The 21,937-nt window shown below is 44.8% G+C and overlaps 2 protein-coding genes across 7 annotated transcripts in view; one reads left to right on the forward strand and one right to left on the reverse strand.

The window, feature by feature from the left end:
• SDR42E1 (short chain dehydrogenase/reductase family 42E, member 1) overlaps window positions 1-21,937 on the forward strand; it is a 326,449-nt gene that overhangs the window by 158,553 nt on the left and 145,959 nt on the right. The window lies entirely within an intron of this gene.
• PLCG2 (phospholipase C gamma 2) overlaps window positions 1-21,937 on the reverse strand; it is a 239,888-nt gene that overhangs the window by 106,603 nt on the left and 111,348 nt on the right. For all 6 annotated transcript variants that reach the window (XM_068259935.1, XM_068259934.1, XM_068259930.1 and 3 more), the window contains exons 8-11: window positions 21,609-21,652; window positions 19,774-19,846; window positions 9,412-9,513; window positions 3,149-3,267 (exon numbers count right to left, since the gene is read on the reverse strand). In XM_068259935.1, the coding sequence (XP_068116036.1) occupies window positions 3,149-3,267; window positions 9,412-9,513; window positions 19,774-19,846; window positions 21,609-21,652 (338 nt within the window). The remainder of the gene's footprint in view (window positions 1-3,148; window positions 3,268-9,411; window positions 9,514-19,773; window positions 19,847-21,608; window positions 21,653-21,937) is intronic.

Below are 21,937 nucleotides of genomic sequence, written 5' to 3' on the forward strand. Positions count from 1 at the left end.
TATTTACATATGGCAGATCCTTTCCTTTTGGTAAACTTTCCAAAGTCACAATGTTGCGTAATGTACAATTACATCTACTTATGTCCGTATATTTGTAGCCATCACTAAAGAAAATCTAGTAGTAGTAGTCTAGAAGTAAATTTACAGGAAGACTTTGTACAGAATAGCATGAATCCTAAGACATCCCTGGTGCCAATGATAGCGTTCACATTCCAACTACATCATCTGAAAAATAATCTAAAAAACATAATGTAATTTGTTCTATGCGCAACTGCCATGGTAAGCATCAGCAAGGGTCTCTCTACATCCCCCACATCAGCACCTCGGAACCCTGCACCGCACGCTCTGCCTCTGGTAAATTTAAATGTTTAGCATCACAAGTGAATTGGGACATTATCGGCAAATGGAATGAACAGGTCCTTAATTGCAGCACAACAGGATTAAATATTGAGCATTTTCATCATACTACAGTGGGATACAAAAGTTTGTGCAACCTTTTTAAGCGTCATGATTTTACTGTATAAATCGTTCGTTGTTACGATAAAAAATGTCAGTTAAATATATCATATAGGAGACACGCACAGTGATATTTGAGAAGTGAAATGAAGTTTATTGAATTTACAGAAAGTGTGCAATTAATTGTTTAAACAAAATTAGGCAAGTGCATAAATTTGGGCACTGTAAAAAAAAAAGAAGGTATTGAAGGTATTTTGGACCACTCCTCTTTACAAAACATATCTAGTTCATTCAGGTTTGATGGCTTCCGAGCATACACAGCTTTCTTTAAAGGGGAACGTCATCCTAAACAAACATACTGTCATCAAGTTACATAATGGCCCATACTCACGGGCTACAATTGTCGCCGCAACACGCGGCGCGCGCGTGTTGCGGCGACAGGTCGCCCGTGAGTATGGGCGGTCGCACGGGCGCGCACCCCGAACTGTCGCCCGTCGCTGATGTCGCCAGGCTCACGTGTGCTGGCGACAGGCCACTTTTGCAGCCCGTGAGTACGGGCCATTAGTTACCGTATGTTAATTAGAATAGATAGGTAATATAATCTCCTACCCACTCTGTTTTAAAAGAACAGGCAAATGTTTGTGATTTCTTGGGGGCAGTCATCTTGTTCATGGGGGCAGCCATCTTTTTGGTTGAAAGGAGGTGACAGGGAGCATGAGACACAGTTCCAACTGTCCTGTGTCCTGATCACACCTCCCAGCTGCACACGCTAGGCTTCAAATCTCAAATTCAAAAAAAAAAGAAGAAAAAATTGCACCAAAACAGCAGAACAAGAACAACAATATCAGAAATCCCATCATGCTTTGCACAGCATCAAGGGAAAAATGCCTGGGCAGTTTTCTTCTGTGCAGCTAAAAATGAGTTTTTGATAAGAAAAACAAAGTTCTGATGCTGTGCAACTATTAAAGAAACATCAAGCCTTTTCAGTGCTGCTAAGTAGATTTTTAGTCTGGAGGTTCACTTTAACTCGCATCACAGATTTTCAATTATATTCAGGTCTGGGGTCTGAGATGACCATTCCAGAACGTACTTGTTCCTCTGCATAAATGCCTTAGTGGATTTTGAGCAGTGTTTAGGGTTGTTTTGTTGAAAGATCCAGCCCTGATGCAGCTTCAGCTTTGTCACTGATTCCTGGACATTGATCTCCAGAATCTGCTGATACTGAGTGGAATCCATTCGTCCCTCAACTTTGACAAGATTCACAGTCCCTTCACTGGCCACACAGCCCCATAGCATGATGGAACCAGCACCATATTTTACTGTAGGTAGCAGGTGTTTTTCTTGGAATGCTGTGTCCTTTTTCCTCCATGCATAACAGCCCTTGGTATGCCCAAATAACTCTTTAAAAAAACTTAGTTTCAGCAGTCCACAGCACCTTATTCTAAAATGAAGCTAGCTTGTCCAAATGTGCTTTAGCATACCTAAAGAGGCTCTGTTTGTGCTGTGGGCGGAGAAAAGGCTTCCTCTGCATCACTCTCGCATACAGCATCTCCTTGTGTAAGATTTTTCGTGGTCTGCCACTTCGAGCCTTAACTTGAACTGAGCCTGTGGTCTTCCATTTCCTCAATATGTTCCTAACTGTGAAAACAGACAGCTGAAATCTCTGAGACAGCTTCTTGTATCCTTCCCCTAAACCATAATTGTGAACAATCTTTGTCTTCAGGTCATCTGAGAGTTGTTTTGAGACCCCATGTTCCTACTCTTCAAAGAAAATTAAAAGAGGAGGGAAACTTGCAACTGACACCCTTAAAGCCAATGAGTACCGCTAATAAAAAAAAAAGTCAGATACTCACCTAAGGAGAGGGAAGGCTCGGTCCTAATGAGCCTTCCCTCTCCTCTCCCGGTGCCCTTGGTGCTGCGCTGGCTCCCCCGTTCGCGTCCGCCGCCGCAGGGACTTCGGAGGTCTTCGGGAGCACTCGGGCTTCCGAAGACGGGCCGCTCCATACTACGTACGCGCGAGCGCGTCATAGAGGGCGCTCGCGCATGCGTAGTATGGAGCGGCCGCGTCCTCGGGAGCCCGAGTGCTCCCGAAGGCTTCCGAAAGCTCCCTTCGGCATGCGGAAGTGGCAGCATTTGACCGAAATGGTCGAATACTGCCACGGGGGATCCTGCGCGGGACCGGGCACCGGGAGAGGAGAGGGAAGGCTCATTAGGACCGAGCCTTCCATCTCCTTAGGTGAGTATCTGACTTTTTCTTTTTCGAAACGGTAAACATTCACTTTAAATACTCTTTCTCATAATTGGATTCACCTGTGTATGTAGGTCAGGGGTCACCGAGCTTACCGAGTCAATTTGAGTTCCAATAATTAGTTCTAAAGGTTTTGGAATCAATAAAATGACAACAGTGCCCAAATTTATGCACCTGCCTTATTTTATTTAAACAATTATTGCAAACTTTCTGTAAATCCAATAAACTTAATTTCACTTCTCAAATATCACTGTGTGTGTCTCCTATATGATATATTTAACTGACATTTTTTATCGTAACAACCAATGATTTATACAGGAAAATCATGACGATTAACAAGGTTGCACAAACTTTCTCATCCCACTGTATGTTCACTTTATTCCCGATGCATTTACATGCATAGCTTCGCAGTGCATATAGGAGTAAATGGCAGCCATTACTTACGTGTTGTGCGAGGAGGCAATCCAGTAATGCGACAGAGGGTTGTTCATATTCTGCTCCACAATCTCATCATACTTCTCATCCCAGATGCTATTCTCTTTAGAAAATAAGTAGGTCAGAAACTGCAAGAGAAAAACAGGTTTATTGATTACACAGAAGTCTCTGGCCCTAAGAAGACATACCTCCCAACTTTTTCAGATAAGAAAGAGGGACACTTTCAGACAGACACCTGCCACACCCCATATTACCCCCCCCCCCTTTACACACAAACACACACACACAGATATATATACACACACACACACAAATACACACACAGATATATATACACACACACAGATACACACAGATATACACACACACACACACACACACAGATATATACACACACACACATGCACGCACAGATATACACACACACACACACAGATATATACACACACACACCAGATATATACACACACACACATACACACAGATATATACACACAAATACAGATATATATATATATATACACACACACACACACAGATACACACACACACACACACACAGATATATATACACACACATACACACACAGATATATACACATACACACACAGATATATACACACAAACACACAGATATATACACACACACGCACACACCCCTAGTCATTGATACCAGGAAGAATTCAAAAACATAAGCATAAAATAAAGTTTTAAAATTCAGACCACATTGGTCCTCTATATCATCATTTGTTCTCCTTCATTTTAACATTCAAAAAGAAGAAATACCTATAATTCGACCTCATGTGTAAGTCGACTCTAATATTTGACCCTCTTAAAAGACACCTGAGGTGACATGTGCCATGATGAAATAGACATGTGTATGTACAGTACCAAACTCACAAATAACTAGGCTGTGTTCCCTTTTTTACTTTCTCTGCTTGAAGGAGTTAAAAATCAGGTATGCAAGTCACAGTTTCTGTCTGGGTCGGGACCGGGTCGGACTATGGCGTAAGCCTCACTGATAAGGAATTACAGTCATAAAACACTTTCCATGAAGAAAATGGCTTTGGAGAGCAGAAAAGAGATAAAAAGGGCGATAGTTCATAGATTTTAGCTCTGGTATACTTCAATGTGTCGTTAAGAAGAGGCCATGAAAAAGTAAAAACTTAAATCTAAATATAAAATAAAACCGTGGCATAGCTAAAAAAAAAGTCATTTTTAGGAGAAGGAGGATAGATACAATTGTTTATCGCATTTTTTTTTCATCTCAGATGTCCTTTAACCCCCTTGGCGGTATGAAAAATACCGCCAGGGGCAGCGCAGCAGTTTTTTTTTTTTGTTTTTTTTTTTTAAATCATGTAGCGAGCCCAGGGCTCGCTACATGATAGCCGCTGCTCAGCGGCATCCCCCCAGCCCCGCCGATCGCCTCCGGCGATAGGCGATCAGGAAATCCCGTTCAAAGAACGGGATTTCCTGGAGGGCTTCCCCCGTCGCCATGGCGACGGGGCGGGATGACGTCACCGACGTCAGCGACGTCGGGACGTCATTGGGAGACCCGATCCACCCCTTGGCGCTGCCTGGCACTGATTGGCCAGGCAGCGCAGGGGTCTGGGGGGGCGCGCGCCGCACCGGATAGCGGCGATCGGGCGCGTGGCGGCGGCGATCGGGGTGCTGGCGCAGCTAGCAAAGTGCTAGCTGCGTCCAGCAAAAAAAAAATTATTTAAATCGGCCCAGCAGGGCCTGAGCGGCACCCTCCGGCGGCTTACCCCGTATCACACACGGGGTTACCGCTAAGGAGGTTAAACTGGATTTTTTTTTATTGACTCAAGTATAAGTCTACCGAGCAAAGTAAATGGCTGCACAGGAGGGGGCAGCCAGGGGCTCATGAGGGGTTAATGACCGCACTGCATACAGTATTACAACCATTAACCTCTTAAAGTGGTCTGAAACTCAGCATTTCTTCTTTGCTCTAAAAGATAAGATTACATACAGCATTAAACCTACTATCACAAAAAAATGATAGGAGAACAACATTCAAACAGTTAAGCACAGCATGTCACAGGGCCCCTGGTGGCCAGACCGCAAATTGCCATCCAATCGGTTTCAGCACACAGACCATGCAAGCTGTGGTCGCATTAGATGCGCAGAAACCGTCGGAATTTGGGCAGCAGACCGACCAGAAGGAAGCCTGTGAGGTTACAGTAATTACAAATTACACACTATTTCAGGGTATAACTGCCACCACCCCTGTTTTCTGAGACAGGGGAACTCACTGACTGGCTATTTCTCGACCTGAAAATAAAACGGTTAAACACACTCTATTCTGTCTAGCTAGCAACAAAAGTAATCGTAGCGTCTCTTCAGAAGTCTGGGTTCAGTTTCTGTATTGGCTGAATAATAGGGTCGCTGGAGCAACAACTGACAATGGCGTCGGTTTATTGAAAACAGAAAATCGTTAAAATCAACAACTATAGAGACAAAGGATAACAGTATAGAAAATAAAAATGGCGAAAAAAACGGATACTTAAAGTTCATGGAAAGATGTCCTTTCTGGGAAAATCTGAGCACATGGAAAATGTGCTTTGTTTCAGTCCAGGAGCAAAGTTCAGACAAGATGGACGCCACTGTTCCTCAAAGTGGCAGCAGCTCTCATGAAGGTGGAAAATGGAGGAATGAGGTCCGCCTGCTGGCCATGTGCTTTTGATGAGGCTAGCTCGGGGGGGTGGCCGTGCCTGCCCCCCTTTGAATTACCCACCAATGACAGTTCATTCCCTCTGAGAGATTTTAGGGTTAAACTTATAAAATGCCGTAACTCATAAACGGTACATGTCATATTAAGGTGGATAGCAGATTCATACTTGTCGGAAAATACAGATTAATATGATATCAGACATGACTAGGGTAGCTTCTCAGGTTCCTGAGAAGTTTCATACTGCAATAACTGGACGAGATATTGCCATGAATTTTATATCCGCACGTTGGGCAGACCTTAACGAATAGGACTATATGAATTTCATAGCTGCGCGATATACGGTCTTCGTATACCGACAAGAAATCATACAACACATGCATTCAGATCTGCCCTCCATGGATGCCATGGCGTCTGTGGGAAAGCAGGTTTTGAATAGGCCTCCTGCTGTGAGGGAAGCCTTTCTCTGAATAGAGTCACCATTTGGTGACTAGGGACATCTCCCTGAGGTAATTAAAAGTAAACATTCTTCTGGGACACAAGCATTGTCCCAGCTAATTAACAAATCAAAAGACATCCTGCACCTAAGTTATGTCTATCTCTCTGCTGAGAAAAGAGAGAGCCCAGATTGACTGCAGATGCTCCTACACAACCAATCTAGATTCTATCGATCTTAATCGCAATCGATGCAGAGAATCGATTGCGATTGCATGCGGCCACGCAACCGTCCGTCACACAGCACTTTGCTCTTCAGCTTATGATCCGCATCTGAAGAGGAGATGCCCTTATATTTTGTTTACATTCCTCTGTTTGCTAAATTCCTTGCTAAGCTGAAAAGGCACTCTCTCTGGTCAAGCATGCACACAGTTCAGAAGAGCTCATTAGAAGATTTTAACATAGAATAACAGCAACTGAATAAAATGTAATGGCAGCTTTCAGAGCACATAAACTGTACTTTGGGTTTGGGGACTTGTAATTTGTAAATGGACAATATTACTTGTGCACAAAAGCAAATATGGTAACTGTATGAGCAATAAAAAGTAGGGAAACACATTTTTATTAAATGTTATGTCAGAGTTTTATTCCCCTTTAACCAGCTGAGCGGTCTGGACGAGCTCAGCTCGTCCAACACCGCCAGCGGCTGCCGCTCAGGCCCTGCTGGGCCGATTTGAATGAAATAAAAAGCAGCACACGCAGCCGGCACTTTGCCAGCCGCGTGTGCTGCCTGATCGCCGCCGCTCTGCGGCGATTCGCCGCGAGCAGCGGCGAAAGAGGGTCCCCCCAGCCGCCTGAGCCCAGCGTAGCCGGAACAAAAAGTTCCGGCCAGCGCTAAGGGCTGGATCGGAGGCGGCTGACGTCAGGACGTCGGCTGACGTCGATGACGTCACTCCGCTCGTCGCTATGGCGACGATATAAGCAAAACAAGGAAGGCCGCTCATTGCGGCCTTCCTTGTTTATTCTGGGCGCCGGAGGCGATCGGAAGATCGCCTCCGGAGCGCCCTCTAGTGGGCTTTCATGCAGCCAACTTTCAGTTGGCTGCATGAAATAGTTTTTTTTTTATTTAAAAAAAACCCTCCCGCAGCCACCCTGGCGATTTAATCAGAACGCCAGGGTGGTTAAGTGCAGCCAATAACTCCTCCAGGCCCCCAAGGGCAGCAATTATTCACTCCCCTTCCTGGCCTGCAGCCCAGTATTTTACCCCCTGTCCCTTTCCTTGTTAATTGTTGTGGCCAGTACTTTCAGACCTGTGTTTTCTTGGCATTTTCTTTATCAGGAAAGTGTCACTCACCACTGGGTATATTGCTGCAAATTGGAATGCCACTAATAGTACACACATTACTCAGTGTGCTCAGTGTTGCTAGTGACTCGTGTATAAGTCAACCCCTATACTTTTATTTAGTGAGTCAGACCGACATTTCTAGACTTATAGTCAAGTATATACGATACAGTATGTCAACTTAAATGCTGGAAATAACATTTAGAGTATATTAAATACAATTTTCAGTAGAAAGATATAAATTTACAAAGATCTGTACATCAGTCCTGAAAGACAGACAAATGAAGAAGAAAGAGGGACAGGGGGATTTACCAAATATACTCAAATACAAGTCGACCTCGTGTATAAGTCGAACACTTTCATTCCAGCGCAGGACACTTGGACGCAGCAGTGAGCAGGGGCGTATCTGAGTGACCTAGCTCCTATGGAAAACACTACAATTGCGCCCCTCCCCCCATCAGACCAACTTGTCCCATAATAACAGCTTCTTTTCTTGCAATTATACAAGTCTCCTCAGTATAGGTTGCTAGAGTTGACCCCCAAGTAAAAGTAACCAGAGGTAGCACCCTAGTATAGATAGCCAGAGGTAGTTCACCTAGTATAAGTAGACCCATGTTTACGTTGCCCTCCCAGTATATGTAGTTAGAGATGTCTCCCCCGTATAAGTAGCCTTTTTTAGCATAAGTGGTAAGAGGTATCCCCCCAGTATAAGTAGTCCCTCAGTATAGGTAATGAGAGGTTCCCCTCAGTATAAGTAACCCCCAGTATAGATTTGACAGGTGTCCCCCAGTATAAGTAGTGAGAGATGTCCTCCAGTACAAGAGCAGGTACAAATGCCTTAGAGGCATCCTTCAGTATGGTGGTGAAGCATGAGGGAGGAGGAGGCAGCCATGGCACCCATGGTGCTGTGGCGCCCATGGCACAAGCCATGCCTGTACCCCTCTAGATACGCCTCTGGCAGTGAGTAACTTCAGTGCTATCAGAAGACGGAGTTGAAGTTACTTATAAAACAATCAGCAATTGCTGGAAGCCAAATTATTTCATTCCCCACCATCCATGGCGGCCTGGAGGGGGAACAGTATTTAATATCGATGGGAATTTGTGCAGGAGCAGGATAAGCCATACAGGCTGTATCCTGCACCCAAGTCTCCTGCTCCGATTCCTCTCCTACGCGTATAAGTCAACTCCAATATTCAACCCAATTAAGCTGGAATTTTTTATTGACTTAAGTATAAGTCTACCCAGCAAAGTTAATGGCTGCACTTGGGGCTCAGATTAATGACTGCAATGCATACAGTATTTCAGCCATTAACCTCTCCTGTCCCTTAAGTGCAGCCAATACCTCCTCCAGGCCCCAAGTGCTGCAATTATTCATTCCCTTTTTGCAAACCAGTATTTCCCCCTGCCCCTTTCCTTGTTAATTGTTGTGGACAGGACTTTCAGACCTGGGTTTTCTTGGCATTAATTTTACGCAAAGTATCACTTACCGCTGGGTAAATTGCTGCAAATGAAAATGTCACTAATAGTACACACATAACTCTGTGTGCTCAGTGTTGCCAGTGACTCGTGGGTCGTGTATAAGTCGATCCCAATACTTTTATGGAGTGAATCAGACCTAAATTTCTAGACTTATACTCAAGTATATACAGTAGTTCCCGAAAAAGGGACAGTCGGGAGCTATGCCAAGAGAGTCCATAGGCCACCTGGGGCTGAGGAAACCGTCTTGTCTGTGAGGAGACCTATGGTCTGTGAGGTTCGGATTATGGCCAGTTACCAGATGCTTATCACAGGAAAGTTTCTCTTACCTCATCCACAAACAGAAAAGGCTCCGCCGTTTCCCTCATGGTGTCATCTATGAACTTGGTCATCCTCTCGCGAACTTTGTTAAGATCCTGGGCTGCACATTCCTTCCAACATAAAAGAGAGAAACAGTGAGATAAAGAGAACCGGGCCTCAGTTTTGTCACGTACTTCTCGATAAAGAGCAAGACGTTCCTCATGTTGGCCACACACGTTACCGATCACAGATGCCGGACACGGAAGTGTGAGCCGACAAACCATTTACTAAATGCCACTTTTTCTAAGATTATCATAGGAAAAAAACTGAACATTTTGATCTTAATTACCGTATATACTCGAGTATAAGCCGAGTTTTTGGGACCAAAAAACTGGCCCAAAACTGGGGGTCTCGGCTTATACTCGCGTCACCAATTAACCTAGTGTCCCCCAGCACATTAGAGAAATGTGTGTGTGTGTGGTCTTCCCCCGCCGAAGCAGTATTCCTGACAGTGTCTGCCAGTGTGAGTGACCCATGTACATATGTACATATGTACAGCAGGAGCGCATTGCTGACAATGTTCCCCCTCAGCTGTGTGGTACCTTCCATCGGAGCGGTATTCCCGACAGCGTCTGCCTGCCTGTGTGATTAAGTGTCACTGCACTGCAGGAGCGCAGTACCGACAATGTCCCCCCTCACCCGGCACATTAGGAAGCTGTGTGTGTGGTCCCCTCGCCGGAGCGGTGTTTCCCATCAGAGCAGTAATTCTGACAGCGTCCGCCTGCCTGAGTGTCCTCCGTGCATATATACAGCATAGTCCTCGTACAGCATGTGCTGCTCAGCGTGTACAGTAGGAGCATTCACTCACGTTTTGATTCCTCTACCGTACGTGTCTATTGCCGTCTGTGTGAATTCCTCCAGCAGGTGCCTAATGAGAAGCGACACTAGAGCGTGTCATAAACATGAGACTGCAACAGACAAGTACGGTAGATGAATCATGGCAGCAGAAAAAGTGAGTGAATGCTCCTACTGTACACCGCTGAGCAGCACATGCTGTACGGGGACTATGCTGTATATATGCACGGGGGACACTCAGGCAGGTGGACGCTGTCAGAATTACTGCTCCGACGGGAAACACCGCTCCGGCGGGGGGGGGGGGGGGGTGGGGGAGGAGGGAAGTGGCACTGGGTTGGTTGACCACACACATACTGCTCCCTAATGTGCCGGGGGAGGGGGGATATTGTCGGTACTGCGCTCCTGCTGTGCAATGTGCATATGCGGGACACTTAATTACACAGGCAGCCACTGTCAGGAGCACTGCTTCGGGTGGGGGGAGACCACACACAACTCTCTTTTGTGCCAGGTGAGGGATTGGCACTGCACTCCTGTTGTGCATATGCCCAAAAGAGACTGTTTCTGCATATGCACAGGACTAGCCTCAGCACTTTTTACATGCTCTTCAAAGGAACTGCAACCTCTTTTGGGAACTATACATTTATGTTGCCAAGCAGTAAAGCTATCCTTATCCATGAAGTCTATAGGACATGACTTCATTCCTTCATTTCCACAAAATTGTCTTTAGGATTTAACACAATTACAGATCCATGTAATATCCTATAGTAGGTCCTCGGTTTATACTCGGGTCAATCTTTTTTCTGCTTTTTTTTAAGTAAAAGTTGGGGGGTCGGCTTATACTCGGGTCTGCTTATACTCGAGTATATACGGTAATAGAGTTTGAAGTATTTTCTTTTCAGCTCTTAGTCAATCATATACAATGATGGTATTATAATCATATGTGGCCAGGATTAAGGTATAAATACATGGCCTATGAGTCAGGCCTGGACTCCACCTGCGGTGGTATCTTGCTATCTATAAGGGCCCTTTTCCACTAGCAGTCGCTAGCGTTCACGCTGAACGCTAGCGATTCAGCAAATTTACAAAATTTCGTGGCGATTTCCTGACGTTTGCGATCACGATTTTGCTATGCTATGCACTGCATTGCAAAATTGCGGCAAAAATCGTTCCGAGGCGCGATCGCGATTGAGTAAAAAAACGAATCGCGCTAGTGGAAATTACCTACCGCGATTCCTATGTTAAAAAGCAAACCTGTAAAGGTATCCTGTGGAGTATCAGCCAAATCAGGTGCATGCAGCTTCTGGACAAATCGTGCACCGCTCTTGACTTTCATTGAAATTATCAACAAGCAAGTGCCAAAGGGGAAATTTGGGCACTTGGTGGTACCCTATACTTATTTTTTGCAGGGGTTAGGTGTCAGGAAGGGGTTTTGTGCGGGGGAGAGGGAGAAGGTTAGGCATCAGAAAGGGTGTGTGTTTGGGGGCTTCAGGATTAGGCGCCAGGAATGGTGTTGGGGGGGGTTGTCAGGATTAGGCGCCAGGAATGGTGTTGGGGGGGGGGTGTCAGGATTAGGCGCCAGGAATGGTGTTGGGGGGGGGGGGGTTGTCAGGATTAGGCGCCAGGAAGGGTGTTTGTGTGTGTGTGTGGTGATGGTGGGGGGGTTGGGTTAGGTTTACTATTATTCTACTATTGGCAGTTTCCCTGCGCCAGTTTTCCTTGGCCCCACCTATTTCACTTACGCCTCCTGTGGTATCTGACTAAATATCTATAATACATATAATCCACTATCAGCCTACAATATAGTGCAGCTCCTCCTGGCAGTCAGGCTTTGGCTCCACCTGTGATTTCCTGTGTTTTTGTTTATATATCAATACTGTACATATAATACACTATCAGCCTTTTAGAGTTTAAGGGGACCCTGAGCTGTGTCCTAAAACAGAAAATGTGGCTTACGTGGGGTTTCCTCCAGCCCACAGTAGCCCGCGAGGTCCTCCGGGAACTTCCTGACCCCCTCCACGGTCCCGCTGGTGGCTCCGGTAATGCTCCAACTTTGGGTGAAGTCACACGTGCTCACCCCCCGCTACTTACCTGTCGCGACATCACGCCGGCCGCCGTAAGAGTCCTGCGCATGGGTGGTTCTCTTAAGCCTGAACAAAGCATGCACAGGACTCTTATGGCGGCCGGCGTGATGACGCGATGGGTATGCAGCAGGGGGCGAGCACGCGCAACTTTACCCGAAGTCGGAGCATTACCGAAGACACCAGCGGGACCGTGGAGGGGGCCAGGAAGATGCCAGGGGACCTCGCGGGCTACGGTGGGCTGGAGGAAGCCCCAGGTAAGTCACGTTTTCTGTTTTAGGACACAGCTCAGGGTCCCTTTAATTTACCGCAGCCCACCACAGGTGCCATTGTCCCCCATAATCAGTGTTAGTCACCTCCTCTGTCAGTGCTTCTATTGTTGTGGCTGATTGGTTTATAGTAAAACACATTAGAAAGACTATAATTTGCCTTCCAGCTTGAGGTTGTCTCAGATGCTGAGCAGAACGCTGTATTGAGGAGAAGCTGCTGTAATTAAACCGCCTCCTTCTCAATGGTCTTGAAATTAACAAAAGAAAGGAAGAAGCTGGACTGTTGGCGATAATTACATTTCTGTGCTGATAGAAAACACTTATTGGACCGTATTAGAAGACCGGCATTCATTTCATGCACAGTTATGCCAGGGAAATGTTTTCATTTCAGAGTGTATGAAAGCAGCATGGAATCTATTACGTCTTTACAGCTGTCTGTGTCCCGATCACAGGAGGCTTTCTGTCACCACTACCAGGAATATTTCTGCAGGAAACAGATACTGGTGTGTGGGGGACAGTCCCAGGATAACTAGTAAAGCTTGAAGTTGGACCCAAATCCCTGCATAGAATAGCATCATTTAGTCAGTCTTAAAGAGGAACTCCAGTGAAAATAATATAATAAAAAAGTGCTTCATTGTTACTGCAATTATGCATAAATGATTTAGTCAGTGTTTGCCCATTGTAAAATCTTTCCTCTCCCTGATTTACATTCCGACGTTTATCACATGGTGACATTTTTACTATTGGCAGGTGATGTAGCTGCCGCTTGGTTTTTTTGGCAGTTGGAAACAGCTGTAAACAACTATTTCCCACAATGCAACGAGGTTCACAGACAGTAGACAGTAAACTGCCTGGACCATGGTCCTCAGAGTTTCTTGTGGGAGGGGTTTCACCACAATATCAGCCATACAGCGCCCCCTGATGATCAGTTTGTGAAAAGGAATATATTTCTCATGTAAAAGGGGGTATCAGCTACTGATTGGGATGAAGTTCAATTCTTGGTCACGGTTTCCCTTTAAAGAGACACTGAAGCGAAAAAAAAATGATGATACTATGATTTGTATGTGTAGCACAGCTAAGAAATAAAACATTAAGATCAGATACGTCAGTGTAATTGTTTCCAGTACAGGAAGAGTTGAGAAACTCCAGTTGTTATCTCTATGCAAACAAGCCATTAAGCTCTCCGACTAAGTTAGTCGTGGAGAGGGCTGTTATCTGACTTTTATTATCTCACCTGTTCCTGGACTATTTACTTTTCCTCTGCTAGAGGAGAGGTCATTATTTCACAGACTGCTCTGAAAGACTCATTTTGGATGCTGAGTGTTGTGTAATCTGCACATATTATAGAATGATGCAATGTTAGAAAAAAACACTATATACCTGAAAATAAAGGTATGAGAATATTTTCTTTGCTGCTAATCTTCTAATAATTATTCATAGTACACAACCAATTCACTATATCATATTTTTTTTTTTCGCTTCAGTGTCTCATTAAACTACATGTATCAGGAAAATGTAAAAATTTAAAATACAGACATACAACATGTGCCCCCACCCTACAAAACTATCCCCAGACTTTGCTCTTCCTTCAACACCTTCAATCTTCTTTAACCAGTTCACCCCCAAGGGTTTTTATCCTAACGGACCAGAGCAATTTTCAGTTGTCAGCGCTCCTCCCTTTTATTCCCTAATAACTTTATTACTACTTATCACAAGAAAATGATCTATACCCCGTTTTTTTCGCCACCAATTAGGCTTTCTGTGGATAGTACATTTTGCTAAGAATTTTTTTATTGTAAATGCATTTTAATGAGAAAAACAGAAAAAAAAAGAAAAAAAATCATTATTTCTCAGTGTTCAGCCTTTATAGTTTTAAAATTAAACATTCTCCTGTGGATAAAACAAACACGTTTTATTTGCCCAGTGGTCCCGATAATTAAACCGTTTAGATTATGTCCCTACCACAATGTATGGCGACAGTATATTATTTTGAAATATAAGTGGTTATTTTTCTGTTTGTTCTGGCCATAATTACAAGCCCCTATGTAATAAATTAAAATTAATTTTCCCCCATAAAATATAGAATAAAAAAAGCTGAGTCCCTAAGGCAACTATTTATAATTTTTTTTTAAGCTGATTTTTTTTTTTTACAAGTGTTTTTTTTGGGGGGGAGGGTTGGAAGTGTAATTTTATTAATGATGTGTATATACTTGAAAATGTATGTATTTTGTAAGTGTAATATACTTTTTGGCCACAAGATGGCGATGGTGAACACTCATAGGACGTGTTCACTTTTTTTTTTTTTTTTTTTACACACTTTATTAAACTGTTACATTTCCTGTTTATGTGAATGGACGTAGCCGCTGTTCACGGTCACGTCCATTCACTCCAGGCACTGCGATTGGGTAGAGGACTGTTCAGTCCTCTTCCCCAATCGCCCAGCACGGGATCCCGACGGTAATGGCGGCGGTAGCGGCGGACACACGGCGGTAGCAGCGGCGGGAATGCGCGACGTATTAAAACGTCATGTTGCTGTTAATAGCGGTAAGCATGACGTTTTAATACGTTAGGATGGCGGTAAATGGTTAAGATGCCCACCCCCGCAATCTAAATGTCCCCCCCCCCCCCCCCAAATCTACCACACTTTAACTCTCTCAGCCAAGAACCTTTTCTTTTCCACAGCTCTACCTCATGTGTCCCTCCCCTTCAGATTGTAAGCCTTTGGCAGGACCCCCCCTTAGTATGTCCTTCTTGAGCTTGTAACCCCAGCAATGACACCCTTCCCATGGACTAACTCAGACTTGAATTGCTGGGTCTCTGTAAAATCACATGATCATGCATCTTATAACCTATTTGCATGGATAACCATGTGCTACCTTCTCTGTCTGTCACCCCTTGTTTACATTGCATGTCCAGCGCTGAATAATATGTTTGGTCTTTTTAAATACAATAAATAATAATAATATCTCCCAGAGTAAAATGCACTAAATATAATTTTTTCCTGTTGCTGTCATTTACAGTCGGTAGTGAAAATCTGACCAATCTGTCAGGTTTTGGGCCAGTTCATTTCCTCATGGGGCATGGGGGATTCTTAGTATTAACTTTATTCTAAACAAAGATGTTGGTCCGCTTCCCTACTCACTTGTACGCCATTCTGGCAGTTGGATGGAGCAACTGCTGTTCAGTAAGTGCTTTCATAAGTACAGATGTAACTGAGAATTCCCTATGAGTAGATGGACTAGTCCAAAACCTGCTAGATCTGTCAGATGTTCACTGCCTACTGTGAAAGCTGTAATTTATATATAGCTCAGTTTATTCTGGGAGAAATGTACATTTATACAGTATTATATAGGAGAGAACAGAGTCGCCAAAAGGATAAAAGGGGTTTTAAAGGAGCTTAATAGCCAAAAATTTGGTAATTAGAGGAGGCAGTGGTGGACTTACCTCCTCCAAGCAGACACAACATGACTGTACATTAAGTCTATTTATTAACGAACTCCAGATAAAACAAAGCAACGCGTTTCACAGGTCAGCGCCCGCTTCCTCAGGCAATAGAAAAAGGAGTTACAGCATCTAGCAAAACAAACAACACTCGGCACCTCGTCGGACAGAAGTGCCGAGTGTTTGTTTTGCTAGATGCTGTAACTCCTTTTTCTATTGCCTGAGGAAGCGGGCACTGACCCGTGAAACGCGTTGCTTTGTTTTATCTGGAGTTCGTTAATAAATAGACTGACTGTACAGTCGTGTTGTGTCTGCTTGGAGGAGGTAAGTCCACCACTGCCTCCTCTAATTACCAAATTTTTGGCTATTAAGCTCCTTTAAAACCCCTTTTATCCTTTTGGCGCCTCTGTTCTCTCCTATATAATATTGTATCCACCCTGGGTGGAGGGTTGCGACCCTTTTCTACTATCTACAGAGAGCGACTTCTTATTCCTGAGTGGGGTCAGGATAATCTCCCCACCTGCCTTTACAGTGGTTGCCTATTGGTGACCCATGTTTGTGAGTATAACAACTATTGAGGTAGCCATACACTGGTCGATTTGCCATTAGATCGACCAGCTGACAGATCCCTATCTGATCGAATCTGATCAGAGAGGGATCGTATGGCTGCCTTTACTGCAAACAGATTGTGAATCGATTTCAGCCTGAAACCGATCACAATCTGTTGAGCTGCTCCTGCCGCCTGTCCTCCCCCCGCGCATACATTACCTGACGCTGGCTCCCGGGCATCTTCTCCGCGCTGCACGACTCTGTTCCAGCTCCATCCCGGCGCTTCCTGTGTCACTCCGTGACCAGGAAGTTCAAATAGAGGGCGCCCTATTTGAACTTCCTGGTCACGGAGTGACACAGGAAGCGCCGGGATGGAGCCGGAACAGAGTCGTGCAGCGCGGAGAAGATGCCCGGGAGCCAGCTTCAGGTAATGTATACCTGATCGGATCGGCCGCCGCTAGCGACGCGCTTCCTACCCGCGGGCGATCGAGGGTAATTTCCCGCACGGTGATCGACGGACCGATCCGATTTCGGGAGGAAATCGGATCGGCGGGTGCGTTTACCGCGAACGATTGCCAGCAGATTCGATCCCAGGATCGAATCTGCTGTCGAAACGGCCGCGAATCGGGCCAGTGTATGGCCACCTTTACTCTTTGTCATTATCCCCTTTGTCAATACATACTACACTATTGGGGCTCTTGGTGTTCCTCTGTTTATCTCGTTTATACAGTATGTATGTATTTTAAATGTTACAATTTTTCTTTAATACAGTTAAATACCTGTTTGTACACCAAGTCGCCAATCAAGCAGGCCAGTTTATAGAATTATGAGTCTTATTGTGTTTCTGACCAGTTTCAAGCTGAATAAATTTGCATACAAAATTTGCATAATCCTGCATTAACTCAAAATTATTTGCATCTCATTGAACAACCCTACTTTTTTATTCCTCGTCTCATCTGGACTGATGAAGGTCCACACAATGTCTCGCCCAGTTCAAATATTTTGTCTTTTTATACACCGGAGTATTTCTAGGGACATACGAGGGTTAATGAGCGGAAGCTGCAGGACGTGATGAGCGAGGCGGTAACCATGGCGCTCGCTAACGGGTTCAGCCACCAGTTAATGATTTCATGCAAATATGCAGACAATGGCGGCGAGCGTGTGCCTACAGCTTCCACTTTCATATGTAAAGCAGGCTGAGCAGTGAAGGAACAGCACACGGGATGCCCAGGTGCTCCTTGCCATTGTCACTGTCTCCCCGGCTGCTCTGGCTTTATCTGCATAGCAAAATGTTAAACCGCAACAGAATCTGCCCAGATCCCCCTTTACTGCTCATCAGAGAAAAAGGGATAGTGAAATCTCTCCACATTCACCCATCAGTCATACGGCCCATCCTGTCATCTGCAGGTTTCCTTTTGTTTTTCTTTCCATTAGATTTACATGTTCACAGGAAACCACTTCCATGTTCACCATTAGTTCTAGAACCTAAATGGACTTTCATATGTAAAGCAAGTTGAGCAGGGCCCGCTTTGTACTTTCCAGCGCCCAAGGCCTGCTGCCTATCCCCCCCAACATTCTGTCCAAAACCCTGACTAGGGATCACTGGTTTGCAAATCGGCATGGCCAAAACATGATGTGGGAGGAGCCAAATACTAGCAGTTTCTAGGCTGAATTGCACCCAGGGCGAGGGTGTAAAATACGCCCCCCATGTGGAGACAGGTATAGTTTCCCCCAGTATAGGTAGCCCGTGTAGTTGCCCCCAGCAGGGATGATCGGAAAGAGCAAATTCCGTTCCGCCGGAATTCGCGGATTCCGCCAGCGCTGAATTCCGTCGCTATGACATTTCCGCCGGAATTTTGTGAAATTCTGTGGAAGTCCGCATTCCGGCGGAAAAATTTAAGTAATCACAAATGAAACCTTGTTTATGCTAAACGGTAGCCCATAGCACCTGTTGGCTATCCCCCTGGTCTTTTTTCTCCCTCCCTCCTCCTCCTCCTCCTCTTCCTCCTCTCTTGTCTTGTCTTCCAGGGAATTGTAAGATGTCAAAAGCCATCTCACATACATTGGCCAGGAATCGAACCCAGGCCTACCGCTTGGAAGGCAGCTATCTTCACCATTATACCACCAACACTACACACTACAATGCTACATACTGAAGCCAGCCTAGCATGTACCATTGTAATATACCCAAGAGAAAAATGAGCTTACTTAGGAAATTGTAGGATGTCAAAAGCCAGCTCACATACATTGGGCAGGAATCGAACCCAGACCTACCGCTTGGAAGGCAGCTATCACCATTATACCACCAACACTACACAATGCAATGCTACATGCTGAAGCCAGCCTAGCATGTACCATTGTGATATATCCAAGAGAAAAATGAGCTTTGTCAGGAACCAGTCAGACGAAGGCTTTTTATAAACCGAAAGCTCACTGTTTATCCACCTCTAAGTTAGCCAATAAATGGTATCATCTTGATTCAAAACCCCTTGCTTTTAGGAAATTGTAGGATGTCAAAAGCCAGCTCACATACATTGGCCAGGAATCAAACCCAGGCCTACCGCTTGGAAGACAGCTATCCTCACCATTATACCATCAACACTACACATTACAATGCTACATGCTGCTCCTATAGATATTAGAAACCAGTTTTAAAAAATGGTGCTTGGTTCCCTTTAAGATTTACAGTTCAGGGGAGAGACCTGGAAAATAATTTATGTGGGTCCTTACAGCGCACGTGGAGGCTCTGTCTCCTCTAATTTCTTCCTCCCCTCTGCCGTGCGGCACGCCGCGCATCATAGTTCTGTGCACGGAACTATGATGCGCAGCACAGGGGAGGAAGAAATTAAAGGAGACAGAGCCTGGATGCAGAGGGATTAAGAGAGGGAGTGTATACTCCTCCTCATACAGACTTGCGCCCCTGCTCAGAGTCCCTTTAACACTGGTCTGATCAGCTAGAGTTGTAAAATGTCAGAAATTCTGCTCTACAACCCTGGCTCTAAACTGAAGCTTGTGCGTTCCTGGATCATCAGGAGATATCGCTGTCTCATCACATATAGGTATTCTGATCCACACATCATCATGCTACAAAGCAGTAAGCAGGCAGAACATTCTCCCAGCATTCATGACATGGGCTGTAACAGGCTGTGGGTGACCGACATTATAGAACCTGATCACACAGCACCAAAACCTCCCTCACCTGCTGTACATGCAGAAGAAACCTCTGAAAGTCGTGTAAGTGGATGGCGGAAGCATCCCAGCGGTCCACATTTCTGGAAGTCACAAAACACGTTGTTAAGTCAGACACAACACAGGACTAAAGAAGAATGTAAGAACAATAGTGCTTGCGTTTAAAGTGAACCTGTCATGAAAGCGTTGCAGAACCCAAAGCTGACCTTTTTCTGGATTTGCTGATTACCTGCTGGTGCTACGGCTGTGATACTACATGACTCCCAACATTTTGAGATAACAAAGAGGGACTCTTTTAAGACACACCCCCTAGTCATGCCCCCAACACACCCCTAGTCACGCATACCATAAAGAATTTATAAGCAAAAGATGAAGAATTTTATAACTCAAACCTCACTAATCATTTCTATCATTACTACTTTTCCCTTCATACTGTATTAACATTTGAAAATAAGAAATATATCAACTTAAAAGATGAAAATAAAGTTTATTACATACATTTTTTCAGTAGAAAAACACATATATTTCCACAGATTTGTACATCAGTCCTGAAAGAGGGACAACTGAGGAAGAAAGAGGGACAGAGGGACCGGGTTTAAAAAGAGGCACTGTCCCTCCAAAAGAGGGACAGTTGGGAGCTCTGATACTGTCTGACAAGGTACCCTGGAACAAGCATACAGATCAGAAATACCACCGGATAGTCACATCACCTGATCTGCAGACTTATGAGTGAGTCAGAGAGAATCACAACCAAAGGCAGCCAGGAAGGAAGTCAGCAATGGCAACCTTCTTGATGGGCTTACTTTAAAGTGAAACTCCAGGAAAAAAACTAACAAACTAAAAACCTTTATCAGACGGTATGCCTGTTTATTGAGCATACTCGTGTTAGAATGTGAAATCAAGCAGCAAAAGAGCTAGACAACTTTCCTTTGCATTTTCTGCCCATCTTATCTGAAAGTCTGAAGTAAGTGGCTCATGCTGTCAGCTCACACTTCTGGTTACTGAAGGAGCTGTAATGAGGTGTAAATGAAACGTAACAGAAGCATTTGTCTGTGTAGGTCGATATCAACTTCTGATGATGCACACTTCCCTGGCGGGAATTGATATTAGCCTACAGTTAGGGTTTATTCCTCTCTGTTTGCAAATACACATCCCAAAAAGCTGAGCTCACATGATAAGTCTCCTAGTGACCAGCAATGTGGCAGCATGGGTCACTTGTTTTAGACTTTCAGATAGGATGGGCAGGGAATACAGGGGAAAAGCTGTCTGTAACTCTTTTTCTGCTGGATTTAAAACTGTTACACATGTATCAGGGGCGTGGCTAGGTCTATGAGAGATCCAGGGCACCAATGGGCACCAAAGGGCATTCAGTGAAAGAAAATGTGTGGCGCAAAAAATGGGTGTGGCCTAGTAGTGGGAAAGTGGGCGTGGTCATGGGCTAAATGTGCATGAACCTAGCCATGGTATAACTTAAGAGCATCAACCTGGCTAACGTTGGTGCTCTGCTGAGCATGTTCCTCGGCTTGGAGGGTGCTTCTGGGACTGGGTGGGCTTGTTGGGTACTGCTGGCCTGGGACTGGGTGGGCTTGGTGGGTGCTGCTGGCACTGGGTGGGCTTGGTAGGTGCTGCTGGCCTGGGACTGGGTGGGCTTGGCGGGTGGGCATGTTCTGGGCACCATGGCTACAGATCTGGGGGCGGTGCCCAGGAACTAACCCCCTAGCGACGCACCTGACATGTATACTTTACTGTGCATACAAGAATAGTGCCTGCTGAAGGGTTTTCTGTTTTGCTCGGAGAAATAATTTAAGTGGCTGATCAATAAATGGGACACAATTGAAGTCTTACCCCAAAACAAAAATTGAAGGATCTTTTTTGAATTCATCCAGGATCTATAAAAGAAAAGCATATCTGTCAAATAATGTAATATACGTAGAGCTGTTCCCCAGATGGTGAACGGATTATAAGGAGGACATCTTGTGCAAAGGTTTCTACACATTCCCCTGTAATGTTGGGGCTCAGGTGACTCCATCTGCAGACAACAGACTGAAAATGAGTTCATCAAAATCCCTTCGTTTCTTCATCAGGAATAAATCAACCAGTAAATGGTGTCATCCTACAACTGCTATGTTATAAGTTAAAGATTCTCACCCAAAACTAGTAAACTATAACTAATT

The sequence above is a fragment of the Hyperolius riggenbachi genome, chromosome 11, assembly GCF_040937935.1.
Source record: "Hyperolius riggenbachi isolate aHypRig1 chromosome 11, aHypRig1.pri, whole genome shotgun sequence".
NCBI lineage: Eukaryota > Metazoa > Chordata > Amphibia > Anura > Hyperoliidae > Hyperolius > Hyperolius riggenbachi.